This window comes from Populus alba, chromosome 12, assembly GCF_005239225.2.
Source record: "Populus alba chromosome 12, ASM523922v2, whole genome shotgun sequence".
In the NCBI taxonomy this organism is placed as follows: domain Eukaryota; kingdom Viridiplantae; phylum Streptophyta; class Magnoliopsida; order Malpighiales; family Salicaceae; genus Populus; species Populus alba.
Window position 1 is genome coordinate 12107906 of NC_133295.1, and position 26553 is coordinate 12134458.

At 32.8% G+C, this 26553-nt stretch overlaps 3 protein-coding genes and 1 pseudogene across 4 annotated transcripts; 3 read left to right on the plus strand and 1 right to left on the minus strand.

Moving 5' to 3' along the window:
• Nucleotides 1–4090: 4090 nt before the first annotated feature.
• On the minus strand, nt 4091–5806 carry LOC118044650 (uncharacterized). The gene is made up of 3 exons (XM_035053056.2): nt 5685–5806; nt 5463–5597; nt 4091–5131 (listed from the first exon to the last, which is right to left on the minus strand). The coding sequence occupies exons 1-3, from the start codon at nt 5778–5780 to the stop codon at nt 4688–4690; spliced, it is 675 nt and encodes a 224-aa protein (XP_034908947.1). The 5' UTR covers nt 5781–5806; the 3' UTR covers nt 4091–4687.
• Nucleotides 5807–9510: 3704 nt separating this feature from the next.
• LOC118044649 (chitinase 2) lies at nt 9511–10805 on the plus strand. The gene has a single exon (XM_035053055.2). It carries the CDS (start codon nt 9687–9689, stop codon nt 10611–10613), a length of 927 nt encoding a protein of 308 aa, XP_034908946.1. The 5' UTR covers nt 9511–9686; the 3' UTR covers nt 10614–10805.
• A 3239-nt stretch (nt 10806–14044) lies between these two features.
• Nucleotides 14045–21593, plus strand: LOC118044648 (DEK domain-containing chromatin-associated protein 1). 2 transcript variants are annotated; one of them, XM_035053054.2, is made up of 11 exons: nt 14048–14932; nt 15069–15102; nt 16567–16646; nt 17015–17074; nt 17290–17400; nt 17485–17565; nt 17660–17731; nt 18507–19038; nt 20653–20750; nt 20851–20881; nt 20974–21593. In XM_035053054.2, exons 1-11 carry the CDS (start codon nt 14498–14500, stop codon nt 21144–21146), a joined length of 1707 nt encoding a protein of 568 aa, XP_034908945.1. In that variant the 5' UTR covers nt 14048–14497; the 3' UTR covers nt 21147–21593. The 2 variants fall into 2 exon arrangements, with proteins under 2 accessions (XP_073259656.1, XP_034908945.1); XM_073403555.1 differs by lacking the exons at nt 20653–20750; nt 20851–20881; nt 20974–21593 and adding an exon at nt 19384–19571 and having other exon boundaries at nt 14045–14932.
• A 311-nt stretch (nt 21594–21904) lies between these two features.
• On the plus strand, nt 21905–23861 carry LOC118044840 (omega-hydroxypalmitate O-feruloyl transferase-like; annotated as a pseudogene).
• Nucleotides 23862–26553: the final 2692 nt, after the last annotated feature.

Genomic DNA, 26553 nt, shown 5'->3' on the forward strand with positions numbered 1-26553 from the left:
CTCACTTCCATGCATTGCATTTAAGAAATCACGTTCTTGGAGGTGAGAATTTGCCAAGATTTCTTGCCGCACAGATGAGGTTGTTTCTGGTTTTAAGGATTAAATGTTAATTGATTAACATTTTTCCCTTTTAATTAAGTTTGGTAATTTGTAAGAGATAGGGAGGGATTAAATGATTAAAAGGCTAACACTTAACTATATTTTGAGAGTTGAGTGTTAATCTAGTGGGGATAGTTAACAAAAATCTTCGGGGAATTGTGTTTTATTGTTATTTGAAATATAACTCTTACAAAATTTTCACTAATTTTCTCTCTTTTTTCCCCTTAAAATAACGTTAGATTACATTATATTTGATTTTTACGCATCAACCAAATATTTATTTTAAAATTACTTTTTTATCCTTAATACATCATTCCATATCTTAAAATCACGATTTTGACCTCTAGCTTTTAACATCTAAACAAATACAATTAAATTAACTTGAATAAATAATGTAAAATATCAACCCTAAAGGTAGGTTTGATAAGAGATTTATATTAATTTTTGAGTTTTTATATCTAAATATAAAATTAATATATAAGAGAATTTATTGACATATTACACCGGACTAATTTGAAGTGCATTCTTAAAAATTAAATAAATAAATCATTCATGTCTTTTTATGGAGGGTGGTTCATGAAAAAAAACTTATATTGAGTAGTCGGGCTTTCCTGTACAATATACTTCCCTATAAATGGTTTTTTCTTTGAAAGGACCCCCTTTTAGCGTGACGGCATCACACTTAATAAGTCTGTGTCTAGAGAGACTTTCTATATCTTTTGTGTCTATTAACAGCTGTCACCTAACGATTCATGGTCGTCAGAAACACTACTAGAAGAACTACTAGGAACCTTGTTCATACAACGCGCTACTACTTTCTCTGGGCATCTACATAAATTAAAGGATTGAAGAGGGTAATAACATTCCTATTTTAACAAAATAAATTATTAGCACCTCCTTTATATAAAAAACTACCTAAAATTTTATTAGTTGTAAAAATACACATTAATAATATATTGTCACAAAACAATTGATTCTATTCACGATGGGTCCTTAATATTAAACTTACCCAATTTCCATTACTTTCTAAATTTCCAATATATTACTAAAACTATTAAACCTTTAGAAACCTACCTTACCAAATGCCACATAAACTTTAAACCTCTTTACCATTATTAGAATACCAAAATAAATAAATCAACACCAATGCATGTAAATTTTTTCTAACTCTCTTGAATATTTTGACGGACTTAATCCATCGATGGTAGTATTTGTTGGTTTTTTACATGTCTTCAATAATTCCATCGATATAAAACATTTTCAATGTCAAAAAACTATTTGTATTCCTTATCTACTCATCCTACAAATACATTAAAATCATGGCACAATAACATCATTCTATATATAATAATGAAATCATAAAATATAAATATTTTCCTTTCAACCTATTCCCTTCATGAAAATGTTTTCTCGCTCATTCGATAATTCTATCATTATTGACTTCACTCAGCTCATGATCCAACTTGATAGTAAATACATGTACAATGGCCGATAATTTATTGTGATTTATACACTTATCTCATAATGGTTCGTTAGAATCTTTCAAAAAATTAAAAAATCAAGTTATATCTGCATTTGATTCTTCATCTACGATTAAACATTTATCTGTATAACCCTGATTCATTCTTATCGCATTCATAACCATGTTCTTATAAGGATCACTATTATCATCTACAACTTCATGCATGTTACTAGAACTAAAAGTTTATTCAATCATTCTTTCTAACATAGTCTTGTAAGGAACATATAGTTCTTTATATGCAAATCAACACAAATATTTTTTCATGAACTCTTTTTGTAAAAGATGTATCATTACAAAATCTGGATCAATAAACTTTTTATTTTTTACACCTCTTACATAGACATCTAATATCGTTTCCACTAATATATCTTGGATTAGATAATGAGTAATTTATAAAACCCTCAACCTCATTACAATAATTTATCATACACAACTCTTTGGGTGAATATTGATACATCAATGAATGATTATCCATTACTTATATCAAACCTATATAAAACATTGATGACAACATGTATTACTTAATTATGTAAACTAAATAAATTAACTAATATTGATTTAACTTAAACTTATTAATCTATTTTAATAGTACTCTTAAGTCATTATCAATTATTTATATAAATTCAAATTCCTATATATTTACTGAAATTTTTAACTCAACAATAAAATTGATAATATATAAAATATACTCATTAAATAAATCATTATTTATTTCATTACAATACACCTAAGTCATAAAATAAAAATCAATTTCATCAAATTACAAACAAATATAATTTTTTTAAAATCTCAAATAAACCCTAAAATGTACAAATCATACATCATAATACAAATTTCTATAAGAAAAGGCTATAGAACAAGTAAACACAAAAATAATATAGTTTTGCCTACTTGATATGGAAAATCCTAAAAATAATTAAATTAAATAGTGATATTATAGATTGAATGTTGGAGTGGCCGAACTTATAATGATATGAGATTATTTGTGATAAAATAAGCAGAGAGGGTATGTTGTTTTTCACAGAGAAAATGGAAAAAGAAAAGGAAATTAAAAGGGGAGGGGAGTCGCTCATCGTCAGATCATAACTAAATATCACCGACAGATTTACAAATTGATATTATTGACGAGTTTGTTCTATTTATTTTTCTGTTGTAAAAATGACACATCATTATATCTTTTTGCTTATTTTAATTTTTTTTTTCTATTGTAATTTCATCGGTATATACCGATAGAAAAAAAAAATCGGTGTTTACTAATAGATTTAATGAAAAAATATTTTATCAGTAAAGTTCATTGCAATTTATCGATAAAAAAATTTTCATTAATATTTTTATTTGTATTAATTAATTTTTTAGTAATGAAAAAAGATGAAGATCTGGACACAATTTAGCAGTGGTGGTTGAATTCATCACAAAGTTGGCATTGGATTAGTTCCTTGCCATGTGAACGGAGGAGAAGAACCTGAGAAATAAGCATGTTGCTGCCATGGTCGCACACAGCCAAAATACAGACCTATGGGCACATAACCACGTCGTGGAAAGGTGAAACTATTATTTTACACAGTGGCTGCCTCACAGAAAAGGAGAAGAGGATATAATTTTAGAAAACCCTAAGATGAGATGGCTCTGATATGTTAGCTTAATTGGACAGAAATCAGGTTCGACTGCATGATATCATTCTCAAGAGAGTTTTTGGGCTACACAATATGGTGGCAGCCCTCTCCCCATAGATACCTACTGCCTACTGATCTAACAGGTTAATTCACGGCGGCAAAGGGGACAAGTATTGCTTTCTTGCAACCACTTGGTGATACAATGTCGGTGGTAAACATGAGAACACGGCGTCCGAGCGGCTTCAATACCAGACTCGAATTCTTCCATGCAAACCGCACAAACTCCAGATGAACTACCTGCATCCTGATGGTTGAAATTAATTACCACTTCCTCCAGTGATCTTTCAACTAAAGTTGTGGAAGATGGGTTTGGCCTGCGTTGTTGCCGCAGATCAGCCCTCGAAATACGACGGCCGATTGTCGTTGGTGTTGTTCAGAAAGACCTCCTTTCTGTCCAGGCTGAAGACGAACCGTCTAGCAGACGACATGAAGGCTGGAGCTATGTGATGCTAAGCAAACCCTATCGATAAAATTAATCTTTTGTTGAAACTGATCTGTCGTCGTGAGTCTCTTCATTTATTTATACAGCTTGTAAACTAAAAGGACACGGATTGGACGTGAGGCTTGCGATTAATTAGTCTTATCTTTCCTTCCATGGAATCCGAGTAAAAGGCGGTGTCTTATGGGAATTCAGAATGGTTCTTCGCGGATTCAAGTAGTTGTATAAGAGATGGATCAAAGGGTACTCAACAATTCTTCCGCACACAAAAACTCTAATTGACAGCAAAAATCTTAAGAGAATGAAACATCTAGATAACAACGGATCAAAGTTTTGCAGACAGAATTGCACCCAAACACGTTTACCTGGACAAGAGCATTTACAACGAGAAGGGGGCAAATTTAAACGGTGGCGTGCCTCCATTTACCATATTCTATAGCAAATGATAACTGCACAAAAACGATCATGGAAGAGAAAGAAATTAAGTACAACTAGTTTTATCAACGTGCTCATGCAGACATACAGCTATATAAGAGATATGCATGAAGGGTGCAGATTCAACATTATATGGAACATAGAAATCTTTAGGAGCAACCTTGAGATGTCAAGCCCCATTCTGTGCGCATTGGATAATAGCAACATAGAAACCTTGTAACCAATCCGATATTGAATTGTATATTATCACTAGAGTATCAATTAGCACATGTCTCGTAACACTCTATTTCGGCGTCAAAGAAGAACTTGTGCCATAGATCTGAACCAAAAACACTCACACAGACAACGCCAGTCACAGCAGAACTATACAATACAGAGTTCCAATTTCCAACTTAGCTGATCTCACTCTAGAACAACTAGAAAGCCAATGCAAATAATGCAATGGCATATCGTATATGAACAGAACTAAACCTGGAAAAAAGAAACAAAACACGAATCATACCCTTTCCGAGCAATCATTCAAGTGGGCAATGGTCCACCAGCAGAGCCACCCAATCCCGAACCAAACAAGAACATCGTGGACACCACAAAGCTCCAGATCAAGAAAAACAAGCACACAATGCGCCCTTTCATGGAAACAAGGTCAGTCATCCAGTCTTTCTCTTCAGGCAGTGTATAATACTCATCCATAACAGCCTTCGTCAATGCATCTAGAACCTTCTTTGACCGAACATCAGAATTCGAAACCCCAACTCTCGCTTCTTTTAGAAGCTTCACCGCAACATCTGCCTCCAACCCCTCCACTGGACCGATCTTTGAACCGCATAGTTTGCCGAGTCCATATTTCTCGACGGAACCTGGCCCGTCTGTGATGGTGCTGATTTCTGAAGTTGGGGTAAGATCAGAGACAGATAATGTGTCTGTCGAAGCCCATGGAGCCGGATTTAAAGGCGACTCGGAGTTCTGGACCGAGGAAAAGAATTTATCCAGACAAACAGAAATCAAAATACATAAAATAGCTAGATGACAAAATTTACTAGGAATTTTTAATCATTTCAACTGTGATTTTTTCTTAACAAAAAAAAAATCAAAATGAAAACAAATTGCTAGAAGACATTTAAGGATTATGTAACAGGAAATCAGCATAAATTAGAAAAATAGTAATCTGTGATTACGATCGCAGCGAGTTCAAAAGATAAAAATCGAAGTACTATACCTAAAGCAGTTTTGCGTAAGAGAAAAATCGAAATAAAATCGAAAATAAGGAATTTCAATGAAATGAAGAGAAATTTACTTGTGCTGTTTGGCCACAGTGATTAGCATCAAAGATGTCTGGAACTGGAGCGAAATCACTCAATTCGTAGTTGATTTCCGGCGAAACAACTTCGGCGGCCGAAGAAAACACACCGTTCAAGCTTTTCTTTGCGATCTACACAAGCGAGAGATATTCAAAAAGAGATTCGGAAATATAGAGAGTAAATTTAGGGTTTGGAGTTCAATTAGTTGATTAATTAACCCTTTGTGGCTTCTTCAATTGAGACTCTTTGAATTTGCGAGCGGAAGAAGATGATGATCGCGAGAGTTCTTTTAATGGCGTTTGGTACTCTTTCATTTTGGCGGGACAAATTTGATTTTTTATTTGTTCTTCTTTTTTAAAAAGAAAAAAAAAAAAAAAACTTAAATAGATGAAAAAGTTAAGGGAGAGTCTTATATACAGTGGAGCCCGGGATTATGGAGGTTACAGCGCTAAACGCTTAAATTATGGTTTAATAGTTTCTGGTTATTAAGAGGGTTATTAATGGTTAAAATGTTGACTTTTTTTTTAATAACAAATTTGAGGATATTGAGATTTGATAGATTTTCAATGGTAGCGCTCAACTTCAATGATTTTGAAACTTAATGGGTTTTGGCCCGTAGATCAATTGGCCCAACCGTTTATCAAGTTAAGTCCAGGCTTATTAAATTTTTAATTGAGTTCGTCCCACTACAAAGGATTTTTATTATATATATCATATTTATTATTTATTTAATAAAAAAATTTAGATGCACAATATCTATATGAATATTTATTATTTGGATATTTTTTAATATTAAAAATTGTTCATTAAATATTTTTTAAGGGTCTGAATTGGGCCTGATAAAAGTTAATTATGCCATCCTCAAGCATAATATAGAACATAGAGATAATCATTGTTGCAATCATCACCTAACTACCCCTTTGTAATTAATATAAATATCTATCATTGTCTTCTTGTTATTCTTGGATCACCCCTCTGTCTCTGTTAACCTCGTCATTTGTTTCCATCAAAACAATCATCGCCATAACTATAAGTTTGAGGTTTAAATATGGTTTATTTTTATATTTTAAAAAATAATAATAAAAAAAAATTATTTTTTTAAATTAAATTTTTTTATGATATTAAATCATTTTGATACACTGATGTTAAAAATTACTTTTTAAAAATAAAAAATATTTTATTTTAATATATTTTCAAATAAAAAATATTTTGAAAAATAACCCCACCACACTTTTCAATACCACTTTAATCGAGAAATAATAATGTGTGAATATAAATCCAGATTTAGGAAATTTTCTAGTAATTTCAAGACTTTGATGTAAACTTACCTCATTTTTTATATTTTTTTTTTACTGGCTTGGGTCTGTCCAACTCCTTAATTATTCAAAAACATAAACTAATTTTTCTAGTGATATTACTGTGCCTTAGGACACACGAAGTACTATTCATTACAATATTATAATTACTATGTTACTCCTTTATTAGTTTATCTTTTGTCTTTGCTCTGAGAGTAAGGTTTTTTTTTTACTATAACACAAATTTCTTTTGAGGATTATACAGAGTTATTTTGATAATTATATTTTCAATACATGATAAAATTTATAATGTAACCCTTGAATAACATAATTCAATGACTTCTCCACAATGGTGTTCTTGTATTTTTCATACTTGATAGAATAGTAGAATTACTATTGTATCCTTACCATTTAAAATTTTTAATCTTGGCTTTAGGGTCTTAGTTTTAATTTTATAATGGTTTGTTTGTTATTATTGTTTAATCATGAAGGCAAATTCGGTTTTGTACAAATAAAAAATAAAAAAATTGTTAATGCATGCCTTACATATGTTAAGTGTTCTACTGCCTTCTAGCAACGCATGCAGTTGGCTCTAATGGTTGTAATCGTGATTTCACCACATCATTTGATTCATCTCGTCATCTTCTTCATTTTTAGGTGGTGTTTGTGGTAATTCAACATGGTTTGGTCCAAAATTTCTTTTGTTTTCTTTATTTTTTTCCTTCTTTTTCTTCCTTGAATTCTATGATGGCTATACAAAAAATCATATCTACCCTTCAATTTATTTTTTCTTTTGATTCAATTTCTATTTTCTTATTTGCAATTGTTTTATTTACATTGATTGTTTCTAACTGGATTTTATTTTCAATTTCATTATTGGTCATTCTTTTAATTGTTATTTATTTTGTCTTGAATCATTTTCTTGATTGATTTTTTTTTTTTTTAATTTCACCCCTATGCATTTATTTTCATTTAATTTTTATGTCAAATTTGGTCCTATTTTTTAATTATTTTCTTAATAGATTTGTTTTTTACAATTCCACCTCTAAACATTTAATTTCATTTGATTCTTCCCTAAATATTTAATTTCATTTAATTTTTATATTGGATTTAGTCTTGATTCTTTTAATTGATTTTTTTTTGTTTTGCATTGTTTTTTTTTATTGATTTTTTTTTCTTAATTCCATCCCTTCAAATTTGTTTGATTAAGAATTTTACTTCTTTATTTTTTCAGGTTTGTCTTTAGTGGGTTCACCCTAGTCTCGCGACCCGGGTAATAGATTTGAATAATTAGACTTAGTTGACTTCCATATTTTTTAAAGCATTATTTTTTGAATATTTCTTTTGCCAGTTTTTTTTCGCTTTCCTATTTAGAGGGTCATTCCAATTTCATATCATAAGTCATGTGTTTGATTTATTGACCTGGGTTAACTATCGGGTTTGCTCAATGTTTTTTTTGTTATCTTCTTTTTTTTTTCTTTGACAAGTTTTTAAAATTTATATTTTTAAATTAACTTGTAATAAATTTCTTGATAGGATCCAAATCTAGGATTCTATAGGTTGCGAACTTTTTAAGATTTGACTATGTTTATGATGTTTGTTCGGGTTTGCTTGATTCTTAAAGATGTTTTCAATTTCACCTCCTCTAATTTTTTCTATTTTAAAATCTTGATCCTAATTTTTTTAATTGTAATATTTTTATATGGGATATTTTTTTTTTAGATTTCATCCTCATTGAGTTTTTTCTTGTCAAATTTCAGCCTCATTCTTTTTCTTAGTGTTTTTTTTTCTTTGCAAGTTTTTCAACAATTCCATTATTAAAAATTAAATTAGATATCATTTAAGTTTTTCAATTGAACCCGAGTCTATGATTTAACAAGTTCAAGTTTTTTATATTAGATTATATTTAGTAGGTTCACCCGAATTTATTTGGTTTCTCCCTCTTTTTTTAAACTGATGTTTTATTTATTTTTTTTTTTTTAAGCCTGACTCTTTTTTGTTTTATGGTTTTTTTTAAGTAAGGTTAGTATTGGGTTGTTTGATAATTTGGATATACTTGAGTGAGGCTTTTTTTTCCTGTCATTTATTTATTGTTTTTTTTTTGTATTATTTAAATGATTACTTTAATCAATGACTGAGACTTTAATTTTTTTTAACATTTTGCTTTTTTTACATAAATCAAAATTGTTCGGCATGGCAGTTCACTTTTAAATTTTTATTTATTTATTGTTGCTTGGTATTGCATTCCAATAGATGGTATGATAAAATTTGAAAAAAAAAAAACTAAAATTATTATTTTTTATTTTTTTGATATGCTGGTATTAAAAATAATTTTTTTAAAAATAAAAAAATAAATATTATTTTGATGTATTTTTTAAAAAAACACACTTTAAAAAAATAAGAATGTCTACATTTCTAAACATGAAAAATCACTATTATTTCAAGGCTCGAGCATGGAAAAAAAAGAGGTGTTTAATAATATTAATCGTGTGTTTGGCTTAAAGATGTGATTGGTTTTTTTAAAAGATATAATCCATTTAAAACATAAAACACATCTCACAAAAATAAAATATACATATTTTTTATATGAATACCACACAAAAAAAACCAACTAAACCTCTATCAAAAAAAAAAAAAGAACTCTTTAATATAGGAATGGAAACAAAGCGATGTTCTTTCAAACACTTCAGTATAGTGGTCGCAACAGTGTTCCTAGTAAAACAAAATAGTTGTCTTTCCACTAATACGTGCATTTGTCAAGAAGAAATAATCTTCAATCTGAAAATTGCATCCACGGCAATCCACATATATTATATTGATAGCTTTTGCTTTGCTCAATTCATGCTAAGTATTTCCGCATTGACAAGGTATATATAGACAAGGTTAACACCCAAGAAAACACAACCTCTTGAACAGTTGCAAGAAATGGAGTTTTCAAGGTTGTTCATCACCCTTCTTATTCTTCAAGCTATCTTCCTCTCTCAAGCATCGATCCAAGCATCCCCTGCAAAACCACACCTCTTCCGTGAATACATAGGGGCCGAGTTCAATAATGTCAGATTCACCGACGTCCCTGTAAACCCTAATGTTGATTTCCATTTCATCCTCTCTTTTGCCATCGACTATGACACCTCAAGTTCTCCCTCCCCCACCAATGGAAAATTCAACATCTTTTGGGACACTGATAATCTAAGCCCTTCCCAGGTTTCTTCTATCAAGAAGCAACATTCCAATGTCAAAGTTGCCTTGAGCCTTGGAGGGGATAGTGTAGCGAATGACCATGCTTACTTTAATCCTTCCTCTGTTGATTCTTGGGTTTCAAATGCTGTTTCTTCACTCACACGGATCATTCAGCAGTATAATTTGGATGGGATTGATATTGATTACGAGCACTTCCAAGCTGATCCTGATACATTTACAGAGTGTATAGGGCAACTCATTACAGCCCTTAAGAGAAATGGAGTCATCTCGTTTGCCTCTATAGCTCCTTTTGATGATGATCAAGTTCAGAGCCACTACTTGGCCTTGTGGAGGAAATATGGGCATCAGATAGACTATGTCAACTTCCAATTTTATGCATATGATCAGGGGACCTCGGTGGCCCAGTTTCTGAATTACTTCAACACGCAGAGTTCTAATTATAATGGTGGTAAAGTATTGGTGAGCTTTATCAGTGATGGAAGCGGAGGGTTATCTCCAGCAAATGGCTTCTTTACAGCCTGCAGTAAGCTTAAGAGTCAGAACCAACTCCATGGGATTTTCGTTTGGTCCGCAGATGACTCTAAGGCTGGTGGTTTCCGCTACGAAAAACGGTCACAAGCTCTGCTAGCAATTCCTCCCCAATATTGTTAATTACAATGAAATTCGGCTTGATTACTCTATGTGATAAATTAGATTCCGTGGTCATGTACTAGTGATCATGATTATGTTTCTATGTACGCAATACTTGTATTTCAGATTCGGTTGTTTTTGCTGATGTTGGTGTGCCTTATTCCCTTAGATCAGTGCTGGATAGTTGGTCCTGTATTATTTCAAGTTACGTCTTCCAAGTACTCGATGGATTGTCTGTGAGAATTATCTTTTGAGGGTATTTGAAGATATGGTGTTTTTTATTTTAAAATTATTTTTTAAATCAACACATCAAAATAATTTAAAAATATAAAAAATATATATTAATTTAAAATAATAAATAAATAAATTCTCTTAAAAATATTTTCTTATCCCAGTGCTAAACACTGCCTTTGATTTGGCTCGGATATTCGGTCAGCCTATGGTCTTAATAGAATAACGGTCTTTGGTAAAACAAACTTTTTCGCCTTGGTGGTTGGAGTGGTAATTATTTAACATTAAAAAATAATAATAATAAAATAAAAGACAATAGCTTTTTAATTTCCACATAATCAAAGTTCACCGTGGATTTAAATCTATGTGAAATTATTATTTTACCATTTTAAAAAAAAGCTGACAACTTTGCCATAAAGATAAACGGTTTTTTTTTTTTCATTTGACTTGTTAGTTATTTCCAAATATTTTAGTACAAATTGGTTTTATTATATTTCTTGACACAGTAAAATAACTTAATTATTTTTAAAAGTAAAAAAATTTTAAACTTGTGTAAATGAATTTTTTTTATTTTTTCAAATATAGTGAAACGACTTAATTATTTATTTTTATTTTTAATTTTATACTAGTTTTTCTTAAATATTTTTATTTTATATAGTTTATTTATTTATTTACATGTAGAATTAAATAAATTCATGGAATTTAGTTTTTTAAGTGAAAATTCAACATCTAGCCCTTAAGTTTTAGCTAAACATTAACTCTAATTGAGGCTCATGGTATTACGAAAGTTCATTTAGAAGCCAATTAAACAATAAAATTGACCTTATAGTTGACTTGTGTGCATGTTTTGAAAAATAAGATAATGAGAAGAAAAAAAAAATTCTTTTGTAAGAATATGGATGTTTCCTTGCCATAAATTCTAGAAATGCATCTTGGTAAATCAAAGATAACCTTCTCTATATATACCCAAATTAAGCAATCCTAATATTAAAAGAAAGGTAAGAGGAATATCTACAACTTTCATGTTTATAACTTTCTTAAAATAAGTTGATTTGATAAAGAAAATAGAACTTCAAATTAAAGGTTAATATCTACTAGTTTTGTAAAGAAAACTACAAAAACAAACAAAAGAATATTTGGGTCAAAGAAAGAGAAAAAATCAAGGAAGAGACCGTGACTGTAGTAGGAAAAAATAGGTTATTTTTTACCATTGAAAAGGGGTAGAAAAAGAAGGAAAGAGAGAGAGCATGTTACAAACAGAAACAACACGCTTCAACATATTCAAGACAATTTTTTTTAATTCTTCTGGTTAATTTTTCTTTGATGCATTTCAATGAGAACATGCATGGTTTATAACAAATTCATTATGAACTAAATTTTATTTTTCCAGGTTTAATGTAACCTAGTTTTGATTACACAATTTAGATTTTAAGTTATTTTTATTTCCAATGCTTTTCATGTCGAGTGTTTATCATTGATCTTATTGCTTATAAATTTTTGACCAGTTATTGTCTAATCTATTAAATCATAATAAGATCAAGAGGTAATTTATTATTAGAAGTTTTTAGGATTAAACACTACTAGTTGAGCGAGAAATATAGATACTTCACTGATTTAGATTAAGAAAAATCCAAAAAACTTAATAAATATTCAATTAATTTAGTTTACATAGAAAGATGTTGATTTTTTAGATAAAGATATTTTTAATGTTGTTTAGAAGAAAATTTTGAATGATTAAGGGATCTTTTAACCATCAACATGAAAATTTGAAATTTTATTAAAAAGAATACCTGTATCTCAAATTCAATTGTTTTTTGTTAATGTTGGTGTGCCTTGTTGCCCTTGGCTCCATGTTCTATAATTAGTTCTGAATTTATTTAAAGTGAAGTCTATCAAATGCTCGATAGACTGTTGAGTTATATTTTGGTTTGGTTCATATATTCATTCAGCTTGTGGTCTTAATTGAGTATTGATCTTTAGGATCAACTATGAGATTTTTTTTTTTTTTGTAAAAACAAAACTTTATTGTAGTGATTTGAGTGAGAAATAATTAATAAAATAAAAGATATTAGCCTTTCAATTTGCACAAAGACAAAGTTCATCATGGATCGAGATGTGAAATATCTATTTTTTCCTTATAAAAAACCAACAACTTTACCATGAAGGATAATCTAATATTTTTTAATTGACTCATTTGTCATTTCCAAATATATTTGGACAAATTTTTCTTATCATATTTTTCACATAGCAAAATAACTTATAGCCGTAGGAAAAGAGGGCACCTTACCACTGCCATGGCGCAGGGTAAGGTGGCTATCCTGCCCATATCTTAGCACAGGGTAGGGTGGCCGATCATGACTTGCATTAATGGTGGCAGGGTATGGATGTGGCTTGTGTCCAGTTTTGTGGGCAAGTGGGAATGGAGATAGAGAGCGAGAAAAATGATTTAAAATCTTCTTCTTCTCTGCCTTTGCATGCGTAGGGAGGAAGGAGAACAGTGCCGTTCAAAGCGGCATTGTTTCAGTGTTTTGTTTTTTTTTTTTTTTTTTAAAAAAGAAATGTAATTTGAAAGAACCAAAAAATAAGTTACAACAAACCTCAATCTAATCGAGCCCATGGAGAACAATAGAGAAAAGGAAGAAGGGCTAACTGAGGGGGAGAAAGGAAAATGAGTAAGAAAAGAAGAATAAAGAAGGAGAAGAGAAAGGAGAAGGAAAGACCTTACTAGGCTCGGTACATTTTGCCTGACTAGGCCCGAAGGAAAGAAAAGGAAGAAGACAAAGATAGGAGAAAAAAAAAAAAAAAAAAAAAAGAAAAAAAAGGGACCAACTGTAGCAATGAGCTTATTCGTTCATGTTCCTGAGAAAGCCATCCTCTCAAAGAACTCACGCACGAACAGCTAAACCCCCACACTACTGTGTTTTTTCAACTTAAAATCAGAAAAACTCTGTGCTGTAGAAAAGTGTTATTAAAAAAAAAAAACAACACAAGCCCATCAAATCACGAAGGAAAGCTCAAATTCAACGGAAGAAGTTCTTGACACCGTGAATTTCCACACGCAATAGCCAAGAGAGCTACAAATTCGTTGCTGGTGGAAAACGGAATCATGAAATTAACCACTAGCAAGAATACAAGGGGCTTTAGCAAAAACACCACCAGAGCAGGAATCAAAAGATAAAAGCCACAACAAAACAAAAGCAATGCAATCATCCACAGAAACCAGTGACCCTGTCTTCCATTTCTACTCCCACGAGACCAGACCGAGTAAAAATTGACAAGTGGTGCATGCCCAATAAAGACAGCTAGCTCTCTCCTAGCAGGGCAATACAAAAATGTACTGCGCCTTAAAATCATCCTCGCTCGATCTAAAAAAAAATCCTCCACTATTTCTTAGAGTGGAAAACCAAAAAAAAAAAAAAAAACAAAGCCCCAGAGCCCGCTCTCATTTTTCGCATCAAAATATTTTGAACCCCCGCCTTACTCTTATTTCCTTTTTGTCTCGAGCTCAATCAAATCAAATCAAGCCAGCCAGCCCGCCCCCCTCTCGAATTCCCCAAATCCCTAATTTCTCTCTCGCCTTTCTCCCTGCCTGTTGCGCACAGGGGATCTTGCTATTTTGTGATCTCTGTTAAAACCCTAACTTTCAGGGTTTTAGTCTCTTCTGTTTTGTCTCCATGGCGAGTGAAGCCCTAGAAGAGAAGAAATCAGAGGAGGAAGCTCCTGCTGCTGAGGAGTCAAAACCAGGAGCAGAAAGGGAGCAGACCGAAAACGAAGGACCGATGGAAAGTGCTGAGAATGAAGCGAAGGAGGAGGCCGACAACGAAGAAGTGAAAGGAGAAGAGGAGACTGCGAAAGAGGGTGCAGAAAAGGAGGAGTCCTTGGGAAATGAGGAGAAAGAAGAAGAAGCGAAAGATAAAGGAGAGGAAGAGGTAGAGAACAAGAAATCCAGGCGAAGAAGCAAGAAATCGAGTAGGAATTCGACTGGGAAGAAAGTGAAGGAGCTGGTGACTCCGAGTAGTGACAGGCCTACCAGAGAGAGGAAGGTGGTGGAAAGGTACTCTGTTCCTGAGCCTGGACGGTCGGCGACCAAGCCTTTTTCTATTGAAAAGGTGAGATTACTCAAATCTTGGTGTTTCTCGAATTAAAAAAAAGTCTTTTTACTCAAATTTGCGTGTTTATCTTTAAAGAAATGGTTTCTGGGTATGGGGGTTTTGAGATAATTGTGGCTTTTTTTTGTGATTACAGGGACGAGGAACACCTCTTAAGGACATTCCCAATGGTATGTTTGTTTTCGTTGGTTGTTTTGGCGCGTACATCGTTTGATGATTGTATGTATGGTTTTTTTTGTTGATCCTGTGTTATTGTTGGCGTTGGTGTTTATGTAGTGTATTCTATTCTGTTATCTATTTAGTAACTATGGTTTCTAAACTCTCTGAAATTATCAAGAAACAATAGAACAGATACTGACTAACATAATCGCGATTAAGCAATGATGACAAGTTTTGACGCATCTATGGTCGATGCATGTCTTGTATGCTCTAATTTTGTGTGAAACGAGCGTGTGTTAATTCTGTAATGGTATATGATGGGTTTCCAGTGAACAGTGTGGGGATTCATTATGTTGCATGACTAAAGTACATTGTTGAGAAAAGTTAACAACTGCTTAGGAGGGAAAGGTATTAGTATTACAGGGGACATGTTTCTCAAGTGCTAACAATGGAGTCCATTGTACAGTGTGTAGTCACTTCTGCAAACAAAAGTTTTGGTAGATATGTAGTATAGGGGAAGGTTTGATTGTGTAGTAGGAATTGGGTTCTATCTTAATAATTAGTTTTAAAAGTTGTTGCATTGCATATGAAGGCACGCATGCCATTGTTTTAAATGAATGTAAATCCATTCATGAAAGGAGAAAATAACAATTGTTCCATTGTTTCCTCTGTGCTTGCCTAACTTGGAGGAAAACTCATCCCAATTAAGTCTTACTTCTGAGCTAATTGTCACTGTCTTCATGGATCTCGCTGTCTTTTTTGTTCCACTAAATTTATGGATGAACAAAATTGTGGCATAGGTTATCAATAGCATGAGAATATTCTCTGGATAAAACTATAAACAACAAACAAAAGCTTTCGTCTTGGTGATTCAGAATTCAAAATTGTAAATTTTGGTGGCATGAACTTTCATAACACATGTGGGTTTACTCTCAATGGGTTTTACTGTTCAGGGTACTTGCTTGTTGTGCTGGGTTCTAATTGTTCTGGAAAAATTGTCCTGAAAATAGAGGATGCCATCTATTTTAATTGGTGTTAGAAGTCCGGTAGGGATGCGCGTGCATGAAATTTTAATGATTCCTCAAACAGGACAAGCTTGATGGCATGTATGAACTCTTCCAAGATTTTTCACACGTTTGAGATGTGAGCTAATATTTTGATTGACATCCTTTATTGTATCTTGGCTTTCTCTTGATAGGGTTTTGGGCATTTTTATATACTATCATTTTTGTCATTAGTGTCAAAGGATGCATGAGTATTTTATAGGAAAGGAGATAGATTCTCAGGTTCTGAATTTAGAATGCAGGAATACTAAATTTCCATAAAATATTGCAAATGAAAGAGATTTTCCTGGACATCAAGAAGGAACAGATTTTCTTATCATGTTGACTTGCACATGGTTTGTCTTACCTTTATTCATCTTTTTTGTTACAGCAGACTGGCCTGTTTATTGTCTGATATTCTGAACTTTTCAGTGGCTTTCAAGTTGTCCAAGAGAAAACCTGATGACAATCTGCAGATTCTTCACTTGATTCTGTTCGGAAAGAAAGGAAAGGTGCCTGCCTGATAGTCTTTTGAAATGTTTGTTTTAATTCATCTTCCTTTGTTATTGCTGTCTTGGTTGGTTTTTTTTTTAATCATCATTGATTAAGAGGGTGTTTGGGAGTGTGGTAGCTGTTGCTTTTCAAATAGTTTTTCATGCTGAAAAGCATGCCAATAATGTTTTTTTATTTTTTAAAAATTATTTTTGATATCAGCACATCAAAACGATCCAGAAAGTACAAACCGAACTCAATTTTAGTAAAAAAAAAAAAAAAAAAAAAGTTTGAATTTTTTTGAAAAGCAGGTCACACCTCAATCCCAAACGGCCTCTAATTCTTTTATATTTATGACCATTCTAAACTATGTTATTGTGATTCTTAGGCACACAATTTAAAGAAGAACATAAGCCAGTTTTCAGGCTATGTGTGGGTTGGAAATGAGGTACTGGCATTCTTGCCTTTTATTTTCTTTACATGTTTATGCACACGTTCGTGTATTTATGCGTTTCTTGTTGCTTGTTGCATTTCTTGTTGCACAAGCATGCACTCTGGTGAAAACAAGATTCTATCCCTAATTTATTCATGGCAGCATCTCTTGTGTTTAACAATTGGATGTGCCTTGAAACTGTTTTGATTGGTTTTGTCACATCTTATCAGGAAAAACAGAAAGCAAAAGTAAGGGAAAAGCTTGACAAGTGCGTCAAAGAGAAGTTGATGGATTTTTGTGATGTGCTCAATATCCCCATAAATAGGTCTGTTGTGAAAAAGGTTGGTATCACCTATTTTAGAAGTTATGTCTTCATGTGATTTAAATTCACCTAGAATGGTCACTTGCTTAGGCCTTGTTTTCAGGAGGAACTCACTGTAAAAATATTGGAATTCTTGGAATCCCCACATTCCACCACTGATGTTCTGCTTGCTGACAAGGAACAGGTTCTCCATTCTCTAAATATTTACATATTGCAGCATTAGGTAGCCATTTACTGTTAATGTGAAAGCTGATATTTGGTGCTTATTTTTGTTTCAGAAAGGTAAGAAGCGTAAGGTCTCAACCAGCAAAAATCTGAGTCCTGGTGAAGCATCAACGACACCAGCAAAGGTTTGTGGTATTTTCTCTGTATAAAACATTATATGGAGCTTTTCTTTAATAAGATCTTGGATGGATGTGTTTTCTTGATGCACTCCAATAGAAGTGCTTTGTTCTCTTTGATGTTGCTTTTGGTGACCTTTAAATATCATATTGGCTGTGGGCTATTTTTGGTTATTAGCACTTTTTTTTTAATATTGGTGAAATAACAGTTTGAAAAAGAATTGGCAAAATTGCATAGTTGTACATGTCTTGACATTCAAACTTGTCGCAATTCAGAATTGCAACATTTAAAAAAATTGTGAAATAGGCTGCACACGAGGAGATAGGAGAGAGAGAAAGAAATAAAAAAAGGCAAGTGAGCCACATGACATGTAATTTGTTTTCCATCCAATTTATTGCTGTTTTGAGTTTCATCATCCTTGAAGTCCAAACTAACATGCCCAGGATGTCCTTTTAATTAACAACCGTGAACTATATTGGATACATGATATATTTTCTTGACTTCATCTTCCATATATGTTTGCTATTTCTCAACTGTTTTAATCAGAAAATTGGAACTTTCCTAAGCCTTCAAGACCAATTTTCTAGAACATTGGTGCTCTGCTGAAGGGTGCTTTATGACATAGTTCTTTGAAGGTGGTGTAAATAATGAAAGATACTGCTTTTGCCCATCTCTTGTTTTTAATTTTTTATCTTCAAGATAATATGACACTCCTACTTTGCTGATGCATGTTCTGGTTTTTATGTGAGCTGTTTATGAATTCTTTACTTCATTGTTCTGCAGAAACGAAAACGAACACCTCAAAGTGGACAGAAACGAAAGCATTCGTTCAAAGATGAGGACGACGACGATGAAGATAAAGTTGAATCACCAGATGCTAAAGATGATTCGGAAGATGATGGTGAAAATGAGGCAGGAACGAAAGACATGAGTGATCACGAGGAGACTAAATCAGAAGAAGAGGAGGATGAGCCAAAGGAGCAGACACCATCTAATAAATCAAAAAAATCTTCAAAGCAGAGTTTGGTGGCTAAAAGTGCAGAAAAAGCTACCCCCGGCAAGAGGAGCACCCCTGCAAAACCTGTTAAAGGTCTAGAAAAATCAACCAAAAAATCTTCTGACTCATCATCAAAAAAAGGTGCTAAAGATACTGATGGAACTTCTGGTTCAATTTCTAAATCAAAGGGATCTGCATCTAAGAAACAGAAAGTTGAAAAGGAAAACCCGAAGGACCGAAGTGCTTCCTCTAAAGACAAGGTCACTGCCAAGAAACAGTCAACCAGGTCCCCATCAAAGGCTTCTGCAAAAGATCAAGGTGCAGTATTTTTCATTCTATTCTTGATGTTTGAAGTTTTTGGTTTTAATTTGTGATTGTCTGGAGCTTTTGAGCAAGTGATTTACTCTTTTGCATTGTGGCTCCTTAACCCTCTTTTATGCTATTTATTAATTTTACAGTTATCATTGTCAATAAAATACAGGTTACTTTACATCTATCAATTATTTATTGATTTTATAGTTGTCATTGTTGTGATTGATTTTATAGTTATCATTGTTCTTTAAACATCAACTTTCTTTCTTCTAGTTGCTTTTGCACTCTTTAACAGACAGAACTTTATTAGATTCATCTCATTTTTTTGTGCACTTTTTTTTTGGTGATCAGAATTTGTCAAAAAGGAAGTTTGAGATCAGTGGAAGTTTATCACTGTTGGAGGGCATTGAAACATGCTAATTGAAGACAACAACGATTTTTTATAGGAGATTGGGCTAGGATAGAGCAGTAATTATCAAGTGACAATAGAGGTTGTGTTTTTAATGAATATCCAAGAAATATGTGGTGGGATTGTATTTGATAGATCCATAGATAACATGGCTGGGTAGGTAGTGTTAATTTTGAGAGAACAAATATCCATGCTTGGAGTGAAATGTTACCCATCTGATTTGTTAAATGGTTTGTCATACCAAACATAATTAGAGGTAGTTTACACAGGTAATTTTTCTCCCCTTTCACCTCCTTCATAAGACCTTAAATGTATCTATATCAATATGCTTTTTGAAGATTATACATATAATAAAAAAGCCAAGGGAAAAACCAGGCCCAACATTGTTGTTCTTAAAAGAATTGAGTGGGCAAACTTAGTGGTTAAGCATAAAGGACATCTTATGTTGCAGAGTTAAGAGAAAGGACAACACTATAAAGCAGCAATTTTTACTGAGAAATGATGCATGTCTACTCTTTCAATTGTAGAGAAAATAGGATGGAGTAACAGATGTTATTTGGAGAAATAATACGAAGAGTGAAATGATGTCATTGTGGGAAGTAGCAAGATGTGGGGTGAGAAAGCGACTAAATTGACATTCATGGAGTGCTTGTTTCCTTGGAATGGAGAAAGATTGTCTGTATAATAGTTATCTATAACATCTTGGATTTAATTTTTGTTGTGCTTGGTAGGGGTTTTTGTTAAGCCAGAAACAAGGCTACAATGGATAATGGTCCATTGGCAATTTGCTGAAAGTGTGTTTTTGGCATTGTGGTAGCTTTTGTGGTTAAAAAAAGATAGGTTTAAAAAAAAAACCACTTTTAGTTGTAGTTTTAAAAAATGTGTTAGGTTAAAACTGCTTTAAGATGGATTTTTACATGTAAAATAAATGAAAATCAAGTTTTTTTTAACTTTTATAAATCCAAAGTTTGGAACACAATTATGTGCAGGGCACAATGCAAAAAGAAAAGGCTATCTGGCTAATCAAATGGTTTTTTATCTGTGATTGGGCAAAAAGCAGAAGCTATCACAATACCAAATGGTCTCGTAAATATCATGTTTTGCTTTTAATTTACTTGTCAAATTGATTTTGTACTTGCATGATCTCCATTTGTTTTAAAGTTATTTCATAATTTGTGCCCTTGCCAAATGATTTTATGTTGGAAAATTAGGTAAAGCCAAGTCTAACAAAAAGGCCAAGGCAGAACCCACCAGACAAGAGATGCATGCTGTTGTAGTAAATATTCTGAAGGAAGTTGATTTCAATACTGTAAGTCTTGCCTGTGATTTAGCTTTGCAATTTGCACAGTTATGACAGTTTCTCTTGCTTGTTACACCATCCTCAAAAAGCTGTTTTTGGTGATGTGCAGGCAACTCTATCTGATATTCTCAGACAACTTGGTATGAATGGCTCATATTTCATTTATTACTTGGATGTTGGCACATTTCCATTCCAACTTTGCTAATCACATGTATAAATTTGGTCATATTAGGTGCCCACTTCGGCATAGATCTAATGCATAGAAAAGCAGAAGTGAAGGATATCATTACAGATGTGATAAATAGCATGTCTGATGATGAAGAGGAAGGTGAAGGGGAGGAAGCTGAGGATGATGCTGAAGCTGGTGATGATGCAGATAAAGATGGAGACGAGGAGGATGACTAGTTCATTTTAATACAGATGCTTATTTGACTCTTGTGGAACATGAGGTATGTGGTGTATTCTCCAGACATGATCCTCCACTAGAAGGTTTCAACCGCAGATATTGATGGTGCACTACTGTTGCATTTGGGATCTTGTTATCGTTTCCAGATGAAAATACCCAACTGGGTTTGTTTTGTATCATATGCTTTTAGTACCTTTTGCTCTTACAAGTAGTACTGAGCTGACCTAAATGATTGGTAGTTTTCTTTTCCCATCCCCACCCCCAACTTAATCCCTTTTCGTTTAGATTTGGTTTTTAGGTGTATTTGTTGACTCTTTCCTTCAACTGAGTAGAGGTTTGAACTGCAACTCTCATGTGGTCCTTAAAGGTGGTTATAACCATGAACCTTGTAGGTTGAATGTTTTGCAGATTTATTCTAACAGTTGAAAAATCTCTTTTAACTTGAATGTTATTTCTCGTGTTTTGTTATGCAATCTAATAGCCTTTATGATTTGAAACAGAGAGAAGTTTACGAGAAGGAATTGTCACTTTGAGAATTAAGTGCCACCAATTGTTGCTTAGCTTACCAGCAATTAATTTTATCAGTTTTAGAGTTACTTTGGGAGGAACTCATAAGTTTGATGCTCAAAAACCAAATGATCTGAGGTCATTATCATTATCAATGGAGTTATTCATGTGGTTAAATGCTGCCACTCTCTGAATTGGTATCCATCCTTATCTTTGGATCCCGGTCTTTTCGTTACTTGAACCAGCATCAATGGAGTTTATGTTCATCGTCGGAGCCCGTCCTCTTCGTTACCTGAACTTGCATAATGGGGGTGTTCAAATCCAAAGGAAGTGGTGATCGTTTCAAACAGCGCTAGCTTCGTCAGTTGTATGGAGAAGCTTTTGTGCTTTGGGATCTAGGTTTAACACGCGGCAAGATTTCCTATGGATTTGGTCCCTCAGCCAAAAAAAGTTGGATCGAAATGTTTCAACCAACAAGCTACCAGTCACTGTTTTTTTTCATTTTTTCTTGCTTGGGCTGACATCAGGCTAGCAAATGCAAAATTTCTTGCGGCGTTGAAGATCGGGAGGGCACCTTTTTCTCTGCTTCAGCCATGCATTTATTATCTTGAGGTGCACACGGACACCATAGCCTGATGAAATTTCAGGTGGAAATGTATACAGTCGGTAACACAGATCATTAATTTGCATTGTTAACCATTTTACATTATATAAAGGGTGTCTATTGAATAGTCACCCAGCTCATGGGTCCATGACTTGTATCTCCGTAACATAAAAAATCAAACTAAAGTGGGTTGCAGGGATTCGGCAAGTAATTTTATCTGTAAAAGCTATAGACCAGGCAACATTTTTGTTTACTAGAAATCTAATAAAGTAAATGGAAGTTGGCAAATTTTGGACGCCCAACCCCACCGGCCACCCCAGAATAACTCCTCTCTCACCCCAATTTTGCGAGCTGGTGATGTTTTGGTTCTTTGGTAGTAGGCTACCACAACCCATAGATGACCTCCCCATAATCGGCAACAAGGACACTGTCACCATGACCAAAAGAAGACTAAAAAAGGTGCTGTTTTCAATGGCTTTTGGTACCCTTCCTCCATTAATACAGCTGCACGAGGAATTTTTACGAAACTAGGGATCAACATCGCCTGTCCTTATCATGTTGTAGTGTTTTGTTAACAATATTCAATGTTCATCAGGTACATTCCATCCTATATATATCTCCAACATCATTATACACATAGCTACCCTGTTTCTAATTTCATACTCTAGTATTGCAGCTATGCAACTTCATCAGACGTACAAGGATTTTATGGTCTGTAATCTTTGGTGTTCAAGGAGCATATGTGCATTTGCTGAAAAGATTCTAGATCTTTTCCATTGTTTGGTTTGTTGAATCATCTTTCTTTGTTTATGTGATTCCACCTAAGACAGAGTTTATATACCATGAATTTGCTGAGATTGAAGATGTGTAAAACACCAGCAAGCGTTATGCAGAGGAAATGCTCTATAGATCCTTTTTGTTTTGACCCAGAGAAACTTCCCCAACTCAAGGAAAAAGCCATGGAAGATGGAGTTTTAGCCAAGTGCATAACGTTTGAAGCTCTCTCAGCCTTCGTGTGGAGAGCTAGATGCCAGGCATTAAGGATGGTAGCTGATCAGCAGATAAAACTGCTGTTTGCTGCGGATGGACGGTCTAGATTTGAGCCACCAATACCTGACACTTTGGCAATGCGATTTTCTTAACAAATTCTCTGTGCAAAGCAGGAGTGCTAATGGATAACCAGTTGTCCTACGAGCAGGGCTGGTTCAGGAGGCTGTTAAAATGGTTGATGACAGTTATGAGATCAGCGATAGCTTATTTTGAGGTTACAAGAGCCAGGCGTTCTCTGGCTGAAACTCTTCTAATCACAACTTGGTCTAGGTTATCTTTCCAGACAACAGACTTCGTTTGGGGGTTGCCTGTTTTATCAGGGCCTGTGGCTCTACCAGAGAAGGAAGAAATGCTTTTCCTTTCTCACGGGAAAGAGAGGAAAAACATCAATGTGCTTCTCGGCAAGCCAGCTGTAATATTCTGAAAGAAAAAGAAAAAATTAATAGGAAATGACAACAATGTCCTTGGAGGAGTAAGCATTATGTATAAATAAGTTAGGGACACTTTGGTAATTGCATAAAGTTGATAGATATAGATAGAAAGAGAGACAAAAGGAAGAAGAAGAAATTAGAATTTAGAAGAGAGAAAACCGAAAGAGGGAAAGAAGAAAAAAAAAGGGGAGGAAAAGATAAAGAAAGGAGAATAGAGTAGGGGAAAATACGTTTTTAAGCTAAGCACTATACTTTGATATGTATAATTGTTGTAATTAGTTATGATTTTGAATTAATTGAGAATTATGAATTTGAATTTTATATTTTGAGTTTAGTTGAATGATTAATTTAAATGTAATGAATTTCTGAGGTATAAATTGAAATGTTAAGGGTATGTAATTTTAAGGAGATTGGTGGATCAAGATTCTGAAATTCTAATCAACTAGTTGACTAGTTGGCTTGATGGTTTCGGTTGACTAGTTGGTCTAATGGCTTCAATCGATTGGTTTGTCTGATAGTTTCAGTCGATCGTTTGGTCAATTTTGATCGATTGGTTGACTAAACAATAGGGGTTGATCGGTTCTTTTATGTTTGGTCAGTTTGGAATATGTTTTAGACCGACCAGATGAGTATGTTTTAGTTTTTTATTGTATAAGTTAAGTCTTTAAGAAATAATCATGTTTGTTAGATTATGACCCTATGCTATGCCAATTAGAATATTCATACTAACACGATAGTGTTAGTCTCTGTGCACATTATAATTCTGAATTCTAGTTGGTCACGAGATTTACCAACTTGTGGTGATTGATCATTCCACAATCTAGAGCATTATGATCATTGTATATTGATTTTTTTATGAGCCTTGCCTCATGATATTTCTTGTTATGGTCTGCTTGTGGAACTCAATTGTAAAAGAATGAAGCAAGCTTGTATATATTTTTCATTGTTGTATTACCTCGTAAGTGTATATTGGATGTTATTACTCACTAAATTGTTGAACTCACCCTCTCAATATTTATAATTTTCATGCTTATAACTTGTTAGCATGTTGTTTTTATGATTATTGTAATTGATACTATTCTATTATATCTAGTTAGTGGTCTACATTTACTAAATTATATTAAGAATTGTATCAAATTATTGATTTATATTATGGACTGAATTATGATATCAAATGCTATGAAGAGCTCTGATTGAGTTAAAAATGAAGAAGTTTGTATGTAGGTTTAAGTATGAAGTTTGCATAAATAAGGAACTTAGAGGAGAACTTTACTTATGTGCCGATCATGGATCCAAAGATTGGATTGTGACATCAATTACTGCCATGAAAATCTTTGAAGAACTAATGAAAATTTGATCAATCAAATATTCATCAGAGTTGGCGAGGTCTTCTTGACTTCTATTATTGCAATTGATTATTGCACAGTGAAAAGATCAAAAAGCTCTTATCAAATGGCAATTTGGTACTTTTAAAATGATTTTTTTGTTATTATCATGTAAAATGATTGGTAATTCTTTATTTGAAAAATATATATAAAAAATCAAAAGCACAGCAAAATGACCAAAATATCATTGAAAGTCAAAAAATTAAAACTAATCTTAATGAGCCTTTTCAACTTTTCCCAAAGGATTTTTTTTATATTAACAAATCACATCAGTAGCAATTTTGTAATTGACTAAAAAAACAATAACAATAGCATATAACATACCCAGAGGAGCTTGAGATGCGCGCTCTCCCTTTAAGCTACGTGTGTAACGCCTCCTAATATTCAAAAATACCCTTCGACCGCGATCTTTTTTTGTTGGTGCTAGCATGTGTCTTTGATTGTAGTCCGGTTTGTTATTGGTGAGCCATTTTTTTCTTTCCTTCTTTCTCCTCTGAAAATTATGTTTACCCCTCATGGTTTATTGATATTTTAACTTTAATCCTTATTCTTTTGATTTTTCATTTTTTATCTTGGTTCTTTTATAGAAGTTTTATTTGTTTTTAATTGCATCCTTCAATCTTAATTTACCAAATATTATATTCTTCAATTTGATCCTTATTCTTTAGATTTCTAATTTTTTTCATTGACTCTTTTGTAAAAGTTTATTAGTTTTCAATGTTATCCTTCAATTCAAATTAATAGTATTATATTTTCTAATTTGATCCTCATTGTTTTGATTTCTAATTTTTTTATTGGTTTATTTGTAAAAGTTATTATTCTTTTTAATTTTACCCTTCAATCAAAACATTGTTTTTATTTTTTTATATCAATTTTGATCCACATTCTTTTAATTGTTATTTTTTGAATCCATTTGTATAATTAAAATTCTTTGTTTTAATTTCATCTTTCAATATTTGATTGATTAAGGATTGGACTTCATGGTTTGTACAAATTTGATGCTTCGGGTCTAATGACCCATGTCATGGGTTTGAAAAGTTAACATTAAAAAAAAAAAAACAGCTTTGTAATCTTTTTTATTTTTTTATTGGGTTTATTCACTCTCATGATTTTGGTTGCGAGTTTGACGAGATATTCAAGGTTGACTCGGCTCTAATTACTGTAATTACAAGTTTATCATGCTAACTTGGATTGACTAAAAATGATTTTTTTATGTCTTTTCTTATCCTATTTTTGCTCTTGGACATTACTCTTTTATATAAAAAAATAATTCGGCCCACAGGAAACTGCAGATATCAAAGTTAATTTTGTGTCTATTACTTTTAAATAACAACAACAACAATAATAATAGATTTATACCCGTGAAAAATGTTAAAACTTAGATTTGTGTAATTTTTATAATATTTCACTTTTTTAATCCGATATCAAT